Here is a 21,858-nt window from a genome sequence, read left to right as displayed (position 1 = left end):
TCTGGGTTCTGAATTGATGGTCACTTTGGGGTCTGAGTTGATGGTCATTTCGTGGTCTGAGATGATGGTCAGTCTGGTACTGAGTTGATGCTCAATCTGGGGTTTGAATTGATGGTCAGTCCAGGGTCGGAGTGGTTGGTATGTTCGGGGTCTGAGTTGATGGTCTGTTCGGGGTCTGACTTGATGTTCAGTCTGGCGTCTCAGTTGATGGTCAGTCAGGGGTCTGTGATGATGGTCTGTTCGGTGTCTGAGTTGATGGTCTTTTCGGGGTCTGAGTTGATGGTCAGTCTGGGGTCTGTGTTGATGGTCAGGTTGGGGTCCGAATTGACAGTCAGTTCAGGGTCTGAGTTGATGGTCAGTCTCGGTTCTGAATTGACGGTCAGTTCGGTGTCTGAGTTGATGGTCACTCTGGGGTCAGTTGATCGCCCGTTCGGGGTCTGAGTTGTTGTTCAGTTCGGGGTCTGAGTTGATGGTCAGTCTGGGGTCTGAGTTAATGCTCAGTTCGGGTGTGTGTTGATGGTCTGTTCAGGGTCTGTGTTGATGGTCAATCCAGGATCAGAGTTGATGGTCATCCTGGGGTGTGGGTTGATGGTCATCCTGGGTTCCGAGTTGATCATCAGTCTAGGGTCAGAATTGCTGGTCAGTCTGTGATCTCAGTTGATGGTCAGTCAGGAGTCTGGATTGATCGACAGTCTAGGGTCAGAATTTATGGTCATCCTGGGGACTCAGTTCATGGTCATCCTGGGGTCTGAGTTGATTGTCATCCTGGCGTCTGAGCTGATGGTCAACCTGAGGTCTGAGTTGATACTCAGTCTGGGGTCTGAGTTGATGGTCAGTTCGGGGTCTGAGTTGATGCTCAGTCTGGGGTCTGTGTTGCTGCTCAGTCTGGGGTCTGAGTTGATGGCCAGTTCGTGGTCTGAGTTGATGCTCATTCTGGCGTCTGAGTTGATGCTTAGTTCATGGTCTGAGTTGATGCTCAGTCTGGGGTCTGAGTTGATGCTCAGGTTGGGGTCTGAGTTGATGGTCAGTTCAGGGTCTGTGTTGATGGTCAGTCTGGGGTCTGAGTTGATGGTCATTCTGGGATCTGCGTTGATGCTCAGTTCGGGGTGTGTGTTGATGGTCAGTTCAGGGTCTGAGTTGATGTTCATTCTGGGGTCTGAGTTGATGCTCAGTCTGGGGTCTGAGTTGATTCTCAGTCTGGGGTCTGATTTGATGCTCAGTTCGGATTCTGAGTTGATGCTCAGTCTGGGGTCTGAGTTGATGCTCAGTCTGGGGTCTGGATGCTCAGTTCAGAGTCTGAGTTGATGGTCAGTCTGGGTTCTGAGTTCATGCTCACTCTGGGGTCTGAATTGATGGTCAGTCTGCGGTCTGAGATGATGGGCTTTTCGCGGTCTGAGTTGATGTTCAGTCTGGCGTCTGAGTTGATGGTCATTTCGGGGCCTGGGTTGATGGTCAATCTGGGCTCTGTGTTGATGGTCAGGCTGGGGTCCGAATTGACAGTCAGTTCAGGGTTTGAGGTGATGGTCAGTCTCGGGTCTGAGTTGATGTTCAGTCTGGGGTCTGAGTTGATGCTCAGTCTGGGTTCTGAGTTGATGTTCAGTCTGGGGTCTGAATTGATGTTCAGTCTGGGGTCTGTGTTGATGGTCAGTCTGGGGTCTGAGTTGATACTCAGTCTGGCGTCTGTGTTGATGGTCAGTTCGGGGTCTGTGTTGATGGTCAGTTCAGAGTCTGAGTTGATGCTCAGTTCGGGGTATGAGTTGATGCACATTTTGGGGTCTGAGTTGATGCTCAGTCTAGGATCTGAGATGATGGTCAGTTCGGGGTCTGAGTTGATGGTCAGTCTGGGGTCTGAGTTGATGCTCAGTCTGGGTTCTGAATTGATGGTCACTTTGGGGTCTGAGTTGATGGTCATTTCGTGGTCTGAGATGATGGTCAGTCTGGTACTGAGTTGATGCTCAATCTGGGGTTTGAATTGATGGTCAGTCCAGGGTCGGAGTGGTTGGTATGTTCGGGGTCTGAGTTGATGGTCTGTTCGGGGTCTGACTTGATGTTCAGTCTGGGGTCTCAGTTGATGGTCAGTCAGGGGTCTGAGTTGATGGTCAGGTTGGGGTCCGAATTGACAGTCAGTTCAGGGTCTGAGTTGATGATCAGTCTCGGTTCTGAATTGACGGTCAGTTCGGTGTCTGAGTTGATGGTCAGTCTGGGGTCAGTTGATCGTGCGTTTGGCATCTCAGTTGATCGTCAGTTCGAGGTCTGAGTTGATGTTCAGTTCGGGGTCTGAGTTGATGGTCAGTTCGGGGTCTGAGTTGATGGTCAGTCTGGGGTCTGAGTTAATGCTCAGTTCGGGGTGTATGTTGATGGTCAGTTCAGGGTCTGTGTTGATGGTCAATCCAGGGTCAGAGTTGATGGTCATCCTGGGGTGTGGGTTGATGGTCATCCTGGGTTCCGATTCGATCATCAGTCTAGGGTCAGAATTGCTGGTCAGTCTGAGATCTCAGTTGATGGTCAGTCAGGAGTCTGGATTGATGGACAGTCTAGGGTCAGAATTTATGGTCATCCTGGGGACTCAGTTCATGGTCATCCTGGGGTCTGAGTTGATTGTCATTCTGGCGTCTGAGTTGATGGTCATCCTGAGGTCTGAGTTGATGCTCAGTCTGGGGTCTGAGTTGATGGTCAGTTCGAGGTCTGAGTTGATGCTCAGTCTGGGGTCTGTGTTGCTGCTCAGTCTGGTGTCTGAGTTGATGCTCAGTCTGGGGTCTGAGTTGATGGTCAGTTCGGGGTCTGAGTTGATGCTCATTCTGGCGTCTGAGTTGATGCTTAGTTCATGGTCTGAGTTGATGGTCAGTCTGTGGTCTGAGTTGATACTCAGGTTGATGTCTGAGTTGATGGTCAGCTCAGGGTCTGTGTTGATGGTCAGTCTGGGGTCTGAGTTGATGGTCATTCTGGGATCTGCGTTGATGCTCATTTCGGGGTGTGTGTTGATGGTCAGTTCAGGGTCTGAGTTGATGTACATTCTGGGGTCTGAGTTGATGCTCAGTCTGGGGTCTGATTTGATGCTCAGTTCGGATTCTGAGTTGATGCTCATTCTGGCGTCTGGGCTGATGCTTCGTTCATGGTCTGAGTTGATGCTCAGTCTGGGGTCTGAGTTGATGCTCAGTCTGGGGTCTGAGTTGTTGGTCTGTTCGGGATCTGTGTTGCTGCTCAGTCTGGGGTCTGAGTTGATGGTCAGTTCGGTGTCTGAGTTGATGGTCAATCTGGGATCTGAGTTGATGCTCAGTCTGGGGTCTGAGATGATGCTCAGTCTGTGGTCTAAGTTGATGCTCAGTCTGGGGTCTGAATTGATTGTCAGTTTGTGGTCTGAGTTTATGTTCAGCCTAGGGTCTGTTGATGGTCATTTCGGGGTCTGAGTTGATGGTCAATCTGGGGTCTGAGTTGATGGTCAGTTCGGTGTCTGAGTTGATGGTCAATCTGGGATCTGAGTTGATGCTCAGTCTGGGTTCTGAGTTGATGCTCAGTCTGGGGTCTGAGTTGATGCTCAATCTGGGGTCTGAGTTGATGCTCAGTCTGGGGTCTGGATGCTCAGTTCAGAGTCTGAATTGATGGTCAGTCTGGGTTCTGAGATCATGCTCAGTCTGGGGTCTGAGTTGATGCTCAGTCTGGGGTCTGAGTTGATGGTCAGTTCGAGGTCTGAGTTGATGCTCAGTCTGTGGTCTGAGTTGATGCTCAGTCTGGGGTCTGGGTTTATGTTCAGCCTAGGGTCTGTTGATGGTCATTTCGGGGTCTGAATTGATGATCAGTTCGGGGTCTGACTTGATGCTTAGTCTGGGTTCTGAGTTCATGCTCAGTCTGGGGTCTGAGTTGATGCTCAGTCTGGGGTCTGAGTTCATGCCCAGTCTGGGGTCTGAGTTGATGCTCAGTCTGGGGTCTGAGTTGATGCTCACTCTGGGGTCTGAATTGATGGTCAGTTCTAGGTCTGAGTTGATGCTCAGTCTGTGGTCTGAGTTGATGCTCACTCTGGGGTCTGAATTGATGGTCAGTCTGAGGTCTGAGTTGATGGTCTGTTCGGGATCTGAGTTGATGCTCAGTCTGGGGTCTGAGTTGATGGTCTTTTCGCGGTCTGAGTTGATGTTCAGTCTGGGGTCTGAGTTGATGGTCATTTCGGGGCCTGGGTTGATGGTCAGTCTGGGCTCTGAGTTGATAGTCAGTCTGGTCTCTGAGTTGATAGTCAGTCTGGGGTCTCAGTTGATGCTCAGTCTGGGTTCTGAATTGATGGTCACTTTGGGGTCTGAATTGATGGTCATTTCGGGGTCTGTTTTGATGGTCATTTCGGGGTCTGAGATGATGGTCAGTCTGGTACTGCGTTGATGCTCAATCTGGGGTTTGAATTGATGGTCAGTCCAGGGTCGGAGTTGTTGGTATGTTCGGGGTCTGAGTTGATGGTCTTTTCGGGGTCTGTGTTGCTGCTCAGTCTGGGGTCTGAGTTGATGCTCAGTCTGGGGTCTGAGCTGATGCTCAGTCTGGGGTCTCTGTTGCTGCTCAGTCTGGGGTCTGAGTTGATGCTCAGTCTGGGGTCTGAGCTGATGCTCAGTCTGGGGTCTCTGTTGCTGCTCAGTCTGGGGTCTGAGTTGATGGTCAGTTCGGTGTCTGAGTTGATGGTCAATCTGGGGTCTAAGTTGATGCTCAGTCTGGGGTCTGAGCTGATGCTCAGTCTGGGGTCTGTGTTGCTGCTCAGTCTGGGGTCTGAGTTGATGCTCAGTCTGGGGTCTGAGCTGATGCTCAGTCTGGGATCTCTGTTGCTGCTCAGTCTGGGGTCTGAGTTGATGGTCAGTTCGGTGTCTGAGTTGATGGTCAATCTGGGGTCTAAGTTGATGCTCAGTCTGGGGTCTGAGTTGAAGCTCAGTCTGTGGTCTGAGTTGATGCTCAGTCTGGGGTCTGAATTGATCGTCAGTTTGGGGTCTGAGTTTATGTTCAGCCTAGGGTCTGTTGATGGTCATTTCGGGGTCTGAATTGATGATCAGTTCGGGGTCTGACTTGATGCTTAGTCTGGGTTCTGAGTTCATGCTCAGTCTGGGGTCTGAGTTGATGCTCAGTCTGGGGTCTGAGTTGATGCTCAGTCTGGGGTCTGAGTTGATGCTCAGTCTGGGGTCTGGATGCTCAGTTCAGAGTCTGAGTTGATGGTCAGTCTGGGTTCTGAGTTCATGCTCAGTCTGGGGTCTGAGTTGATGCTCACTCTTGGGTCTGAATTGATGGTCAGTCTGCGGTCTGAGATGATGGTCTTTTCGCGGTCTGAGTTGATGTTCAGTCTGGGGTCTGAGTTGATGCTCAGTCTGGGTTCTGAATTGATGGTCACTTTGGGGTCTGAGTTGATGGTCATTTCGTGGTCTGAGATGATGGTCAGTCTGGTACTGAGTTGATGCTCAATCTGGGGTTTGAATTGATGGTCAGTCCAGGGTCGGAGTGGTTGGTATGTTCGGTGTCTGAGTTGATGGTCTTTTCGGGGTCTGAGTTGATGGTCAGTCTGGGGTCTGTGTTGATGGTCAGGTTGGGGTCCGAATTGACAGTCAGTTCAGGGTCTGAGTTGATGGTCAGTCTCAGTTCTGAATTGACGGTCAGTTCGGTGTCTGAGTTGATGTTCACTCTGGGGTCAGTTGATTGTCCGTTCGGGATCTGAGTTGCTGTTCAGTTCGGGGTCTGAGTTGATGGTCAGTCTGGGGTCTGAGTTAATGCTCAGTTCGGGTGTGTGTTGATGGTCAGTTCAGGGTCTGTGTTGATGGTCAATCCAGGATCAGAGTTGATGGTCATCCTGGGGTGTGGGTTGATGGTCATCCTGGGTTCCGAGTTGATCATCAGTCTAGGGTCAGAATTGCTGGTCAGTCTGTGATCTCAGTTGATGGTCAGTCAGGAGTCTGGATTGATCGACAGTCTAGGGTCAGAATTTATGGTCATCCTGGGGACTCAGTTCATGGTCATCCTGGGGTCTGAGTTGATGCTCAGTCTGGGGTCTGAGTTGATGGTCAGTTCGGGGTCTGAGTTGATGCTCAGTCTGGGGTCTGTGTTGCTGCTCAGTCTGGGGTCTGAGTTGATGGCCAGTTCGTGGTCTGAGTTGATGCTCATTCTGGCGTCTGAGTTGATGCTTAGTTCATGGTCTGAGTTGATGCTCAGTCTGGGGTCTGAGTTGATGCTCAGGTTGGGGTTTGAGTTGATGGTCAGTTCAGGGTCTGAGTTGATGGTCATTCTGGGATCTGCGTTGATGCTCAGTTCGGGGTGTGTGTTGATGGTCAGTTCAGGGTCTGAGTTGATGTTCATTCTGGGGTCTGAGTTGATGCTCAGTCTGGGGTCTGAGTTGATTCTCAGTCTGGGGTCTGATTTGATGCTCAGTTCGGATTCTGAGTTGATGCTCAGTCTGGGGTCTGAGTTGATGCTCAGTCTGGGGTCTGGATGCTCAGTTCAGAGTCTGAGTTGATGGTCAGTCTGGGTTCTGAGTTCATGCTCAGTCTGGGGTCTGAGTTGATGCTCACTCTGGGGTCTGAATTGATGGTCAGTCTGCGGTCTGAGATGATGGTCTTTTCGCGGTCTGAGTTGATGTTCAGTCTGGCGTCTGAGTTGATGGTCATTTCGGGGCCTGGGTTGATGGTCAATCTGGGCTCTGTGTTGATGGTCAGGCTGGGGTCCGAATTGACAGTCAGTTCAGGGTTTGAGTTGATGGTCAGTCTCGGGTCTGAGTTGATGTTCAGTCTGGGGTCTGAGTTGATGCTCAGTCTGGGTTCTGAGTTGATGTTCAGTCTGGGGTCTGAATTGATGTTCAGTCTGGGGTCTGAGTTGATGGTCAGTCTGGGGTCTGAGTTGATACTCAGTCTGGCGTCTGTGTTGATGGTCAGTTCGGAGTCTGTGTTGATGCTCAGTTCGGGGTCTGTGTTGATGGTCAGTTCAGAGTCTGAGTTGATGCTCAGTTCGGGGTATGAGTTGATGCACATTTTGGGGTCTGAGTTGATGCTCAGTCTAGGATCTGAGATGATGGTCAGTTCGGGGTCTGAGTTGATGGTCAGTCTGGGGTCTGAGTTGATGCTCAGTCTGGGTTCTGAATTGATGGTCACTTTGGGGTCTGAGTTGATGGTCATTTCGTGGTCTGAGATGATGGTCAGTCTGGTACTGAGTTGATGCTCAATCTGGGGTTTGAATTGATGGTCAGTCCAGGGTCGGAGTGGTTGGTATGTTCGGGGTCTGAGTTGATGGTCTGTTCGGGGTCTGACTTGATGTTCAGTCTGGGGTCTCAGTTGATGGTCAGTCAGGGGTCTGAGTTGATGGTCAGGTTGGGGTCCGAATTGACAGTCAGTTCAGGGTCTGAGTTGATGATCAGTCTCGGTTCTGAATTGACGGTCAGTTCGGTGTCTGAGTTGATGGTCAGTCTGGGGTCAGTTGATCGTGCGTTTGGCATCTCAGTTGATCGTCAGTTCGGGGTCTGAGTTGATGTTCAGTTCGGGGTCTGAGTTGATGGTCAGTTCGGGGTCTGAGTTGATGGTCAGTCTGGGGTCTGAGTTAATGCTCAGTTCGGGGTGTATGTTGATGGTCAGTTCAGGGTCTGTGTTGATGGTCAATCCAGGGTCAGAGTTGATGGTCATCCTGGGGTGTGGGTTGATGGTCATCCTGGGTTCCGATTCGATCATCAGTCTAGGGTCAGAATTGCTGGTCAGTCTGGGATCTCAGTTGATGGTCAGTCAGGAGTCTGGATTGATGGACAGTCTAGGGTCAGAATTTATGGTCATCCTGGGGACTCAGTTCATGGTCATCCTGGGGTCTGAGTTGATTGTCATTCTGGCGTCTGAGTTGATGGTCATCCTGAGGTCTGAGTTGATGCTCAGTCTGGGGTCTGAGTTGATGGTCAGTTCGAGGTCTGAGTTGATGCTCAGTCTGGGGTCTGTGTTGCTGCTCAGTCTGGTGTCTGAGTTGATGCTCAGTCTGGGGTCTGAGTTGATGGTCAGTTCGGGGTCTGAGTTGATGCTCATTCTGGCGTCTGAGTTGATGCTTAGTTCATGGTCTGAGTTGATGGTCAGTCTGTGGTCTGAGTTGATACTCAGGTTGATGTCTGAGTTGATGGTCAGCTCAGGGTCTGTGTTGATGGTCAGTCTGGGGTCTGAGTTGATGGTCATTCTGGGATCTGCGTTGATGCTCATTTCGGGGTGTGTGTTGATGGTCAGTTCAGGGTCTGAGTTGATGTACATTCTGGGGTCTGAGTTGATGCTCAGTCTGGGGTCTGATTTGATGCTCAGTTCGGATTCTGAGTTGATGCTCATTCTGGCGTCTGGGCTGATGCTTCGTTCATGGTCTGAGTTGATGCTCAGTCTGGGGTCTGAGTTGATGCTCAGTCTGGGGTCTGAGTTGTTGGTCTGTTCGGGATCTGTGTTGCTGCTCAGTCTGGGGTCTGAGTTGATGGTCAGTTCGGTGTCTGAGTTGATGGTCAATCTGGGATCTGAGTTGATGCTCAGTCTGGGGTCTGAGATGATGCTCAGTCTGTGGTCTAAGTTGATGCTCAGTCTGGGGTCTGAATTGATTGTCAGTTTGTGGTCTGAGTTTATGTTCAGCCTAGGGTCTGTTGATGGTCATTTCGGGGTCTGAGTTGATGGTCAATCTGGGGTCTGAGTTGATGGTCAGTTCGGTGTCTGAGTTGATGGTCAATCTGGGATCTGAGTTGATGCTCAGTCTGGGTTCTGAGTTGATGCTCAGTCTGGGGTCTGAGTTGATGCTCAATCTGGGGTCTGAGTTCATGCTCTGTCTGGGGTCTGAGTTCATGCTCAGTCTGGGGTCTGAGTTGATGCTCAGTCTGGGGTCTGGATGCTCAGTTCAGAGTCTGAATTGATGGTCAGTCTGGGTTCTGAGATCATGCTCAGTCTGGGGTCTGAGTTGATGCTCAGTCTGGGGTCTGAGTTGATGGTCAGTTCGAGGTCTGAGTTGATGCTCAGTCTGTGGTCTGAGTTGATGCTCAGTCTGGGGTCTGGGTATATGTTCAGCCTAGGGTCTGTTGATGGTCATTTCGGGGTCTGACTTGATGCTTAGTCTGGGTTCTGAGTTCATGCTCAGTCTGGGGTCTGAGTTGATGCTCAGTCTGGGGTCTGAGTTCATGCCCAGTCTGGGGTCTGAGTTGATGCTCAGTCTGGGGTCTGAGTTGATGCTCACTCTGGGGTCTGAATTGATGCTCACTCTGGGGTCTGAATTGATGGTCAGTCTGAGGTCTGAGTTGATGGTCTGTTCGGGATCTGAGTTGATGCTCAGTCTGGGGTCTGAGTTCATGGTCTTTTCGCGGTCTGAGTTGATGTTCAGTCTGGGGTCTGAGTTGATGGTCATTTCGGGGCCTGGGTTGATGGTCAGTCTGGGCTCTGAGTTGATAGTCAGTCTGGGGTCTCAGTTGATGCTCAGTCTGGGTTCTGAATTGATGGTCACTTTGGGGTCTGAATTGATGGTCATTTCGGGGTCTGTTTTGATGGTCATTTCGGGGTCTGAGATGATGGTCAGTCTGGTACTGCGTTGATGCTCAATCTGGGGTTTGAATTGATGGTCAGTCCAGGGTCGGAGTTGTTGGTATGTTCGGGGTCTGAGTTGATGGTCTTTTCGGGGTCTGTGTTGCTGCTCAGTCTGGGGTCTGAGTTGATGCTCAGTCTGGGGTCTGAGCTGATGCTCAGTCTGGGGTCTCTGTTGCTGCTCAGTCTGGGGTCTGAGTTGATGCTCAGTCTGGGGTCTGAGCTGATGCTCAGTCTGGGGTCTCTGTTGCTGCTCAGTCTGGGGTCTGAGTTGATGGTCAGTTCGGTGTCTGAGTTGATGGTCAATCTGGGGTCTAAGTTGATGCTCAGTCTGGGGTCTGAGCTGATGCTCAGTCTGGGGTCTGTGTTGCTGCTCAGTCTGGGGTCTGAGTTGATGCTCAGTCTGGGGTCTGAGCTGATGCTCAGTCTGGGATCTCTGTTGCTGCTCAGTCTGGGGTCTGAGTTGATGGTCAGTTCGGTGTCTGAGTTGATGGTCAATCTGGGGTCTAAGTTGATGCTCAGTCTGGGGTCTGAGTTGAAGCTCAGTCTGTGGTCTGAGTTGATGCTCAGTCTGGGGTCTGAATTGATCGTCAGTTTGGGGTCTGAGTTTATGTTCAGCCTAGGGTCTGTTGATGGTCATTTCGGGGTCTGAATTGATGATCAGTTCGGGGTCTGACTTGATGCTTAGTCTGGGTTCTGAGTTCATGCTCAGTCTGGGGTCTGAGTTGATGCTCAGTCTGGGGTCTGAGTTGATGCTCAGTCTGGGGTCTGAGTTGATGCTCAGTCTGGGGTCTGGATGCTCAGTTCAGAGTCTGAGTTGATGGTCAGTCTGGGTTCTGAGTTCATGCTCAGTCTGGGGTCTGAGTTGATGCTCACTCTTGGGTCTGAATTGATGGTCAGTCTGCGGTCTGAGATGATGGTCTTTTCGCGGTCTGAGTTGATGTTCAGTCTGGGGTCTGAGTTGATGCTCAGTCTGGGTTCTGAATTGATGGTCACTTTGGGGTCTGAGTTGATGGTCATTTCGTGGTCTGAGATGATGGTCAGTCTGGTACTGAGTTGATGCTCAATCTGGGGTTTGAATTGATGGTCAGTCCAGGGTCGGAGTGGTTGGTATGTTCGGTGTCTGAGTTGATGGTCTTTTCGGGGTCTGAGTTGATGGTCAGTCTGGGGTCTGTGTTGATGGTCAGGTTGGGGTCCGAATTGACAGTCAGTTCAGGGTCTGAGTTGATGGTCAGTCTCAGTTCTGAATTGACGGTCAGTTCGGTGTCTGAGTTGATGTTCACTCTGGGGTCAGTTGATTGTCCGTTCGGGATCTGAGTTGTTGTTCAGTTCGGGGTCTGAGTTGATGGTCAGTCTGGGGTCTGAGTTAATGCTCAGTTCGGGTGTGTGTTGATGGTCAGTTCAGGGTCTGTGTTGATGGTCAATCCAGGATCAGAGTTGATGGTCATCCTGGGGTGTGGGTTGATGGTCATCCTGGGTTCCGAGTTGATCATCAGTCTAGGGTCAGAATTGCTGGTCAGTCTGTGATCTCAGTTGATGGTCAGTCAGGAGTCTGGATTGATCGACAGTCTAGGGTCAGAATTTATGGTCATCCTGGGGACTCAGTTCATGGTCATCCTGGGGTCTGAGTTGATGCTCAGTCTGGGGTCTGAGTTGATGGTCAGTTCGGGGTCTGAGTTGATGCTCAGTCTGGGGTCTGTGTTGCTGCTCAGTCTGGGGTCTGAGTTGATGGCCAGTTCGTGGTCTGAGTTGATGCTCATTCTGGCGTCTGAGTTGATGCTTAGTTCATGGTCTGAGTTGATGCTCAGTCTGGGGTCTGAGTTGATGCTCAGGTTGGGGTTTGAGTTGATGGTCAGTTCAGGGTCTGAGTTGATGGTCATTCTGGGATCTGCGTTGATGCTCAGTTCGGGGTGTGTGTTGATGGTCAGTTCAGGGTCTGAGTTGATGTTCATTCTGGGGTCTGAGTTGATGCTCAGTCTGGGGTCTGAGTTGATTCTCAGTCTGGGGTCTGATTTGATGCTCAGTTCGGATTCTGAGTTGATGCTCAGTCTGGGGTCTGAGTTGATGCTCAGTCTGGGGTCTGGATGCTCAGTTCAGAGTCTGAGTTGATGGTCAGTCTGGGTTCTGAGTTCATGCTCAGTCTGGGGTCTGAGTTGATGCTCACTCTGGGGTCTGAATTGATGGTCAGTCTGCGGTCTGAGATGATGGTCTTTTCGCGGTCTGAGTTGATGTTCAGTCTGGCGTCTGAGTTGATGGTCATTTCGGGGCCTGGGTTGATGGTCAATCTGGGCTCTGTGTTGATGGTCAGGCTGGGGTCCGAATTGACAGTCAGTTCAGGGTTTGAGTTGATGGTCAGTCTCGGGTCTGAGTTGATGTTCAGTCTGGGGTCTGAGTTGATGCTCAGTCTGGGTTCTGAGTTGATGTTCAGTCTGGGGTCTGAATTGATGTTCAGTCTGGGGTCTGAGTTGATGGTCAGTCTGGGGTCTGAGTTGATACTCAGTCTGGTGTCTGTGTTGATGGTCAGTTCGGGGTCTGTGTTGATGCTCAGTTCGGGGTCTGTGTTGATGGTCAGTTCAGAGTCTGAGTTGATGCTCAGTTCGGGGTATGAGTTGATGCACATTTTGGGGTCTGAGTTGATGCTCAGTCTAGGATCTGAGATGATGGTCAGTTCGGGGTCTGAGTTGATGGTCAGTCTGGGGTCTGAGTTGATGCTCAGTCTGGATTCTGAATTGATGGTCACTTTGGGGTCTGAGTTGATGGTCATTTCGTGGTCTGAGATGATGGTCAGTCTGGTACTGAGTTGATGCTCAATCTGGGGTTTGAATTGATGGTCAGTCCAGGGTCGGAGTGGTTGGTATGTTCGGGGTCTGAGTTGATGGTCTGTTCGGGGTCTGACTTGATGTTCAGTCTGGGGTCTCAGTTGATGGTCAGTCAGGGGTCTGCGATGATGGTCTGTTCGGTGTCTGAGTTGATGGTCTTTTCGGGGTCTGAGTTGATGGTCAGTCTGGGGTCTGTGTTGATGGTCAGGTTGGGGTCCGAATTGACAGTCAGTTCAGGGTCTGAGTTGATGGTCAGTCTCGGTTCTGAATTGACGGTCAGTTCGGTGTCTGAGTTGATGGTCACTCTGGGGTCAGTTGATCGTCCGTTCGGGGTCTGAGTTGTTGTTCAGTTCGGGGTCTGAGTTGATGGTCAGTCTGGGGTCTGAGTTAATGCTCAGTTCGGGTGTGTGTTGATGGTCTGTTCAGGGTCTGTGTTGATGGTCAATCCAGGATCAGAGTTGATGGTCATCCTGGGGTGTGGGTTGATGGTCATCCTGGGTTCCGAGTTGATCATCAGTCTAGGGTCAGAATTGCTGGTCAGTCTGTGATCTCAGTTGATGGTCAGTCAGGAGTCTGGATTGATGGACAGTCTAGGGTCAGAATTTATGGTCATCCTGGGGACTCAGTTCATGGTCATCCTGGGGTCTGAGTTGATTGTCATCCTGGCGTCTGAGCTGATGGTCAACCTGAGGTCTGAGTTGATGCTCAGTCTGGGGTCTGAGTTGATGGTCAGTTCGAGGTCTGAGTTGATGCTCAGTCTGGGGTCTGTGTTGCTGCTCAGTCTGGGGTCTGTTGATGGCCAGTTCGTGGTCTGAGTTGATGCTCATTCTGGCGTCTGAGTTGATGCTTAGTTCATGGTCTGAGTTGATGCTCAGTCTGGGGTCTGAGTTGATGCTCAGGTTGGGGTCTGAGTTGATGGTCAGTTCAGGGTCTGTGTTGATGGTCAGTCTGGGGTCTGAGTTGATGGTCATTCTGGGATCTGCGTTGATGCTCAGTTCGGGGTGTGAGTTCATGCTCAGTCTGGGGTCTGAGTTGATGCTCATTTTGGTGTCTGGATGCTCACTTCAGAGTCTGAGTTGATGGTCAGTCTGGGGTCTGAGTTGATGGTCAGTCTGGGGTCTGAGTTGATGCTCAGTCTGGGGTCTGAGTTCATGCTCAGTTCGGGGTTTGAGTTGATGGTCAGTCTGGGGTCTGAGTTGATGTTCAGTCTGGGGTCTGAGTTCATGCTCAGTCTGGGGTCTGAGTTGATGCTCAGTTTGGGGTTTGGATGCGCACTTCAGAGTCTGAGTTGATGGTCAGTCTGGGTTCTGAGTTCATGCTCAGTCTGGGGTCTGAGTTGATGCTCAGTTCGGGGTCTGAGTTGATGGTCAATTTGGGGTCTGAGTTGATGCTCAATCTGTGGTCTGAGTTGATGCTCACTCTGGGGTCTGAATTGATGGTCAGTCTGGGGTCTGAGTTGATGGTCTGTTCGGGATCTGAGTTCAGGGTCTGAGTTGATGCTCAGTCTGGGTTCTGACTTCATGCTCAGTCTGGCGTCTCAGTTGATGCTCTGCCTGGGGTCTGAGTTGATGGTCAGTTCGGGGTCTGAGTTGATGCTCATTCTGCCGTCTGGGTTGCTGCTTAGTTCATGGTCTGAGTTGATGCTCAGTCTGGGGTCTGAGTTGATGCTCAGTCTGGGGTCTGAGTTGATGCTCAGTTCATGGTCTGAGTTGATTGTCAGTTCATGGTCTGTTGATTGTCAGTCTGGGGTCTGAGTTGATGGTCAGTTGGGGGTCTGAGTTGATGGTCAGTCTGGGGTCAGGTTGATGCTCAGTCTGGGGTCTGTGTTGATGGTCAGTTCAGGGCCTGAGTTTATGGTCTGTCTGGGGTCTGAGTTGCTGCTCAGTCTGGGGTCTGAGTTGATGGTCAGTTCGGGGTCTGAGTTGATGGTTAGTCTGGGCTCTGAGTTGATGCTCCGTTCAGGGTCTGAGTTGATGGTCAGTCTGGGGTCTGAGTTGATGCTCCGTTCAGGGTCTGAGTTGATGGTCAGTCTCGGGTCTGAGTTGATGCTCCATTCAGGGTCTGAGTTCATGGTCAGTCTGGGTTCTGAATTCATGCTCAGTCTGGGGTCTGAGTTGATGCTCAGTCAGGGGTCTGAGTTGATGGTCAGTTCGGGGTCTGAGTTGATGCTCAGTCTGTGGTCTGAGTTGATGCTCCGTTCAAGGTCTGAGTTGATCCTCAGTCTGGGGTCTGAGTTGATGCTCCGTTCAGGGTCTGAGTTGATGGTCAGTCTGGGGTCTGAGTTGATGCTCCGTTCAGGGTCTGAGTTGATGGTCAGTTCAGGGTCTGAGTTGATGGTCAGTCTGGGGTCAGGTTGATGCTCATTCTGTGGTCTGTGTTGATGGTCAGCTCGGGGTCTGAGTTCATGATCAGTCTGGGGTCTGGGTTGATGCTCAGTCTCGGGTCTGAGTTGCTGCTCAGTCTGGTGTCTGAATTGATGGTCTGTTTGGCGTTTGTGTTTATGTTCAGTCTAGGGTCTGTTGATGGTCAGTTCAGGGTCTGAGTTGATGATCAGTTCGGGGTCTGACTTGATGGTCAGTCTGGGGTCTGAGTTTGTTCTCAGTTTGGGGTCTGAGTTGAATGTCAATCTGGGGTCCGGCATAATGGTTCGTTTGGGGTTCGAGTTCATCCTCTTCCCAGAGTTATCTCTTAATCAGTTGAAGAGATTTAACAACTCGACCCCTGCCTAATTTCCCAACATGCTGCAGACTGACGATATGCACTCTGAAGAATCTCATAGCATGCTTAATTATCATTCTATCAAATATTCATGCAATTGCTGGAACCATGGGCTCAATTTCCTCAGAGCCTGCTGCCATTTAGAAAGGTCTTGCCCAATTTCTCCTCCCCACCTGGAAAAGACACCATGTCCATACCCACCTTCGGTGTATTGGCCTCCAGTTAAGGCCAAGTAAGTTGGAACTCCTAGTATTGGGGTGGCTCTACCCTGAGCACCAACCTCAGTGGCCTTATGTGGGGCAGATGGAGGCTCCCAATGAGTTTATAATTAGTTTTCTCGACTCCCACTGGAGCAGCCAAGTAATTTCAACCCAACAAGGTCAGTTAACATTTAGGAAAGGAAACCTCCTCTCAGTATAGGCTGATATCCTGCTTATAGAAAAGTCGGTACAAGATTTACATGGACAATCAGCAGGTAACATAACAAACTGCATTTGTTTTATGATGTTGGAAATTTGAACAGGTGTGTCTCATAATGGTTGAGGTTATAAACTATTCTGTTCTCTGGTAGGAACTTTGCTGTTTCTGTGTGCGCAGCGCTGTCTGATATTGGAGGAATTGTTTCCCCATTCATCGTATACAGGCTGGCCGCTATCTGGATCGAAATGCCTCTTGTCGTTTTCGGTGAGTCTTTTGTACTTCGTAGTTTAACTCTCTGTGTCAAGGGAGCAAATCATTCCCTTACACAAAAGTTGCACATTTATATTGTACATCTGGTTTCTAAATGATCCTTTTTAGGCAGATATTCTCAATGATTCTTTTATTCCTGTTTATCTTTCTTGTTAAGTGAACTGAAAACAAACAGGGCTTTTGAGCCGAGCACGCTGATCATTTTGATGCTCCCTCTTTTTATCTTTCCCTGGAGATCTCATGGTTTTGGGTGGGGTAGGGAATGTATCTATAGATGCACAAGGCATTGTACCAAAGGGTCTTTTCCTGTCCATCATTATTGGTATGTTTTTATCTCCTTTTCTAAACCCCTGCATCTCTCCACTTCCCAGTACTTTTAAAACCCTCTCAGAACTCATTTTAACTCCTCCTCTGTGGTTTGGTATCTTTCTTTATCTATTTTCTTCTGACCCTCCCGTCCCCAATACAGCGTCTTGGGACATTTTTTTAGAAAGAGTCTATATAAATGCAAGTACATGACACAAGACAAATTCACAATTACCACTGGTGGAGCATTTTTACATCTTACTATTACTAAGTTAATGATTAGTTTCTCTGTTCTGTCCATTCATTCCCAGGGGTGATTGGTTTGATTTCTGGTGGTCTAGTGTTGCTCTTGCCTGAAACAAAGGGATTGACTTTACCAGACACCATTGAAGATGTGGAAAACATCAAACAGTAAGTAAATGGACAGCGGCAGAAGCACTGTTATCCAACTGCACATTTTATTTTCTATGGGTTACTGCTATTTGTTGAAAGTGGATGCCTCTGCTGTTTGAACTTCCCTTCTGCTGCTTTTCCTTCCTGTTGACGTGCACAGGAGAGGTGTGTCCAGTCCCCTCCCAGTGCTGCTATTCAGCTATTTACTTTACTGGCTGATGTTTGAAAGTATTCAGGGTTGATGTGCTCTCTGTTTGTTTGTTTTTTGCTGACTGTTTTATTGTCTGACTCAGTCTCCTTTCCTTCTGCTCCATTTTCATCTGCCTTCCTTCCGTCTCACCTCCTCTGCCCCTAAAGATACGAACATACGAGTTAGGAGCAGGAGCAAGCCACTCGACCACTCGAGCTTGCTCCGCCATTCAATAAGTTCATAGCTGAACTGATATCTCCACGTTACCACCTACCCCCGATAACCTTTCACTCCCTTGCTTATCAAAAATCTATCTATCTCTGCCTTAAACATATTCAAAGACACTGCTTAGGGTGGCACAGTGGCGCAGTGGTTAGCACCGCAGCCTCACAGCTCCAGGGACCCGGGTTCGATTCCTGGTACTGCCTGTGTGGAGTTTGCAAGTTCTCCCTGTGACCGTGTGAGTTTTCGCCGGGTGCTCTGGTTTCCTTCCACAGCCAAAGACTTGCAGGTTGATAGGTAAATTGGCCATTATAAATTGTCACTAGTATAGGTAGGTGGTAGGGCAATATAGGAACAGGTGGGGATGTTTGGTAGGAATATGGGATGAGTGTAGGATTAGTATAAATGGGTGGTTGATGTTCGGCACAGACTCGGTGGCCGAAGGGCCTGTTTCAGTGCTGTATCTCTAATCTAATCTAATTTCACCACCTTTTGAGGAAGAGAATTCCAAAGATTCACCGCCCTCTGAGAGAAAACATTTCTCTTCATCCCTGTCTTAAATGGCCAACCCTTTATTTTTAAACAGTGACCCCTGGTTCTAGATTCTCCCGCAGGGGAAACATCCTTTCCACATCCACCCTGTCAAAACCCCTCAGGATTTTATATGTTTCAATCAAGTTGCCTCTTACTCTTCTAAATTCTGACGGATGCAAGCCGAACCTGTCCAATCTTTCCTCATAAGATAGCCTGCCCATTCCTGGTATCAGTCCAGTAAACCTTCTTTGAACTGCTTCCAACGCATTTACATCCTTCCTTAAATAAGGAGACCAATACTGTACACTGTACTCCAGATGTGGTCTCATCAATGCCCTGTATAACTGATGTATAACCTCTCTACTTTTGTATTCAATTTCCCTCGCAATAAATGATAACATTCTATTAGGTTTCCTAATTACGTGCTGTACCTGCATACTAGCTTTTTGCGATTCATGCACTAGGACACCCAGATCCCTCTGTATCTTAGAGCTCCACAATCTCTCACCATTTAGATAATATGCTTCTTTGTTATTCTTCCTGCCAAAATGGACAACTTCACATTTTCCCACATTATAATCCATCTGCCAGGTTTTTGCCCACTCAATTAACCTATCTACATCCCTTTGTAACCTCCTTATGGCCTCTTCACAACCTACTTTCCTACCTATCTTTGTGTCATCAGCAAATTTGGCGACTATACCTTTGGTCTGTTCATCTTTGTCATTTATATAAATTGTAAAAAGTTGATGCCGAGCATCACAGTGGCACACCACTCATTAAATCTTGCCAACCAGAAAATGACCCATTTATGCCTACTCTCTGTTTCCTGTTAGCTAACCAATCTTCTATCCATGCCAATATGTTATCCCCTATACCATGAGCTTTTATTTTTTGCAATAACCTTTGATGTGGCACCTTGTCAAATGTCTTCTGGAAATTTAAGTACAATACAACCACCGGTTCCCCTTTATTCACAGCACATGTAACTCCCTCAAAGAATGCGAATAAATTAGTTAAACATGATTTCCCTTTCACAAAACCATGTTGATTCTGCCTGATTACCTTCAATTTTTCTAAGTGCACTGCTATAATGTCTTTAATAATAGCTTCTAACATTTTACCTAAGACAGATGTGGTTTCCTGCTTTCTGTTTCCTTCCCTTTTTGAATAAAGGAGTTACATTCGCTATTTTCCAGTCTGGCGGAACCTTCCCTGAATCTAGGGAATTTTGTAAAATTAAAACTAACGCATCAATTATCTTACGAGCCACTTCTTTTAACACCCTTGGATGAAGTCCATCTGGACCCGGAGACTGGTCAGCCCGCAGCTCCAACAATTTGTTCAGTACCACTTCCCTGGTGATTGTAATTTTTTTGAGTTCCTCTCTCCCTTCCATTTACAGCTAATACTGGGATGTTACTTTTATCCTCTATAGTGAAGACCGATGCAAAATACCTGTTCAATTCATCTGCCATCTCCTTATTATCCATTATTAATTCCCCAAACTCACTTTCTATAGGACCAACGTTCACTTTGTTAATTCTTTTCTTTTTTTATATATCTATAGAATCTCTTACTATCTGTCTTTATATTTCTAGCTAGCTTTCTCTCGTACTCTAATTTTACCTCCCTTATCATTCTTTTAGTCGATCTTTGCTGTTTTTTATATTCTGTCCAATCTTCTGACCTGCCTCCAATCTTTGCGCAATTATAGGCTTTTTCTTTAAGTTTCATACTATCTTTAACTGTTCTAGTTAACCACGGATGGCGGGTCCCCCCCGCCCCCCCCCCCCCCCCCTTGGAATTTTTCTTTCTCATTGGAATGTATCTATTCTGAGTATTCTGAAATATCGCCTTGAATGTCTGCCACTGCATCTTTATTGACTTATCCCTTAAACTAATTTGTCAGTTTACTTTAGCTAGCTCTGCTTTCATGCCCTCATAATTGCACTTATTTAAGTTTAAAATACTCATCTTGGACCCATTCTTCTCTCTCTCAAACTGAATGTAAAATTCAATCATATTATGATTGCTGCTACCTAGGGGCGCCTTAACTATGAGATCATTAATTAATCCTATCTTGTTCCGAAGAAGGGTCACTGACCCGAAACGTTAACTCTGCTTCTCTTTCCACAGATGCTGCCAGACCTGCTGAGTGATTCCACCAGGTCTAGTATAGCCTGCTCTCTGGTTGGCTCCAGAACATACTGTTCCAAGAAATTATCCCAAAAACATTCGATGTACTCTTCGTCTAGGCTACCTCTGCCCATCTGCTTTTTCCAGTCTATATATAGGTTAAAATCCCCCATGATTATCACCGTACCTTTCTGACAGGCTGCCATTATTTCTTCCTTTACACCCACGCTACAGTGTGTGGTTACCGTTAGGTGGCCTGTACACCACTCCCACAAGTGACTTCTTGCCTTTAAGATTTCTCATCTCTACCCAAACTGCTTCTACATCCTGGTTTCCAGAACCTAGGTAATCCGTCTCTATTGCACTAATACCATCATTAATTAACAAAGCCACCCCTCCCCCTTTTCCTAGCTTCCTGTCCTTCCTAAATGCCATGTATCTTTCAATATTCAGGTCCCAAACCGTGTCATCCTGCAGCCATGTCTCTGTAATGGCTTATCAGACCATACTTAGTTATTTCTATTTGCACTCTCAGTTCACCTGTTTTGTTTCGAATATTACATGCATTCAGATACAGAGCCTTTAGTTTTGTCCTTTTATTATTTTAGATTTGTGCGCTCTGTCCCTCCCTGTCATAGTCTGTTTAACATTTCCCATATTAATACCTTCCTCTCTTGCCTTGTCTCTACTCCTTGATTTACCATATCTTCCCAAATTGGATCCCTTGCCCCCACTATTCAGTTTAAAACCCTCTCCACTTCCCAAGTTATGCGGCTCGCTAGAATACCGGCCCCAGCATGGTTCAGGTGTAGACCATCCCAATTGAACAGCCACCACTTTCCCCAGTACTGGTGCCTGTGCCCCACAAACCGGAACCCACTTATAGCACCACCAGTCTTTGAGGCATGCATTAATTTCTCTAATCTTATTTGCCCTATGCCAATTTGCACATGGTTCAGGTAATAATCCAGAGATTATTACCCTCCCACTGCAAGTTCCTCTCCAGCCCTGAGCAGATGTTCCGAACCCTGGCACCGGGCAGGCAACACAGCCTTTGCTGCAGAGAACAGTGTCAATCCCCCTAACTACACTGTCCCCTACTACCACTACATTCCTTTTCTCTCCCTCCATTTGAATGGCTTCCTGTACCATGGTGCCATGGTCAGGTTGCTCATCCACCCTGCAGCCCCCACTCTCATCCAAACAAACTGAAAGAACTTCAAACCTTTTGGACTATTGCAAAGGCTGAGACTCCTGCCCTCTGGGACCCTTTACCTGCCTCAGCTGCAGCCACACTCCCCTGAGCCTGACCACTGACCGAATCAGAAGACCCTATCCTAAGGGGTACAAAGTGTCCAGGTAACTTTCCCCCTCCCTGATGTGTCGCAGTGTCTGCAGCTCGGCCTTCAGTTCAATGACTCTGAGCCGAAGCCTTTCAAGCTGCAAACACTAACTACAGACATGTTTGCCCTGGTTCACACTGGCATCCAGGAGCTCCCACATGTTGCATCCATGACACACACCTGTCCTGTCATCCTTAATGTGTTTCAATTGTCTACTTAGTTATTTTATCCATTTATTTATTTTATTTTCCATTTTTAATGTATTTTATTAAGCTTACTGCTAGTTCCTTTACTATTTTAAACGTTAGGATTAGAATGGACTTTAACCACTTACCAGATACTCACCAAACAGCTAGCTTATTCTCCAACCAATCACTTACCTGCTTGCATGTGATGCCATGCTTGATTTTCCTTGAAGGGCTCGTTCCACTGAACTGGATCAGATATTGGATAGGCTGGAGGATAGGCTGGAGGATAGGCTGGAGGATAGGCTGGAGGATAGGCTGGAGGATTGGCTGGAGGATTGGCTGGAGGATTGGCTGGAGGATTGGCTGGAGGATTGGCTGGAGGATTGGCTGGAGGATAGGCTGGAGGATAGGCTGGAGGATAGGCTGGAGGATAGGCTGGAGGATAGGCTGGAGGATAGGCTGGAGGATTTGCTGGAGGATTTGCTGGAGGATTTGCTGGAGGATAGGCTGGAGGATTGGCTGGAGGATTGGCTGGAGGATTGGCTGGAGGATTGGCTGGAGGATTGGCTAGAGATAGGCTGGAGGATAGGCTGGAGGATAGGCTGGAGGATAGGCTGGAGGATTGGCTGGAGGATTGGCTGGAGGATTGGCTGGAGGATTTGCTGGAGGATAGGCTGGAGGATAGGCTGGAGGATAGGCTGGAGGATAGGCTAGAGATAGGCTGGAGGATAGACTAGAGGATAGTGTGGAGGACAGCCTCTCCCTGCTCTCCGTGCTCTTTTCAAATGAAGCCACTCCCCACTC

General features: G+C 48.7%; 1 protein-coding gene across 1 annotated transcript in view; it reads left to right on the top strand.

Annotated features, from left to right (window-relative positions):
- The window catches only part of LOC137376320 (solute carrier family 22 member 2-like), a 462,182-nt gene that overhangs the window by 189,821 nt on the left and 250,503 nt on the right, over nt 1–21,858 (top strand). The window contains exons 9-10 of the mRNA XM_068044621.1: nt 15,621–15,733; nt 16,357–16,456. Coding sequence (XP_067900722.1) covers nt 15,621–15,733; nt 16,357–16,456 — 213 coding nt within the window. The remainder of the gene's footprint in view (nt 1–15,620; nt 15,734–16,356; nt 16,457–21,858) is intronic.

Source organism: Heterodontus francisci, chromosome 13, assembly GCF_036365525.1.
Source record: "Heterodontus francisci isolate sHetFra1 chromosome 13, sHetFra1.hap1, whole genome shotgun sequence".
NCBI lineage: Eukaryota > Metazoa > Chordata > Chondrichthyes > Heterodontiformes > Heterodontidae > Heterodontus > Heterodontus francisci.
Note: the sequence above shows the minus strand (reverse complement) of the source record. Positions and strands in the feature narration are given on the sequence as shown.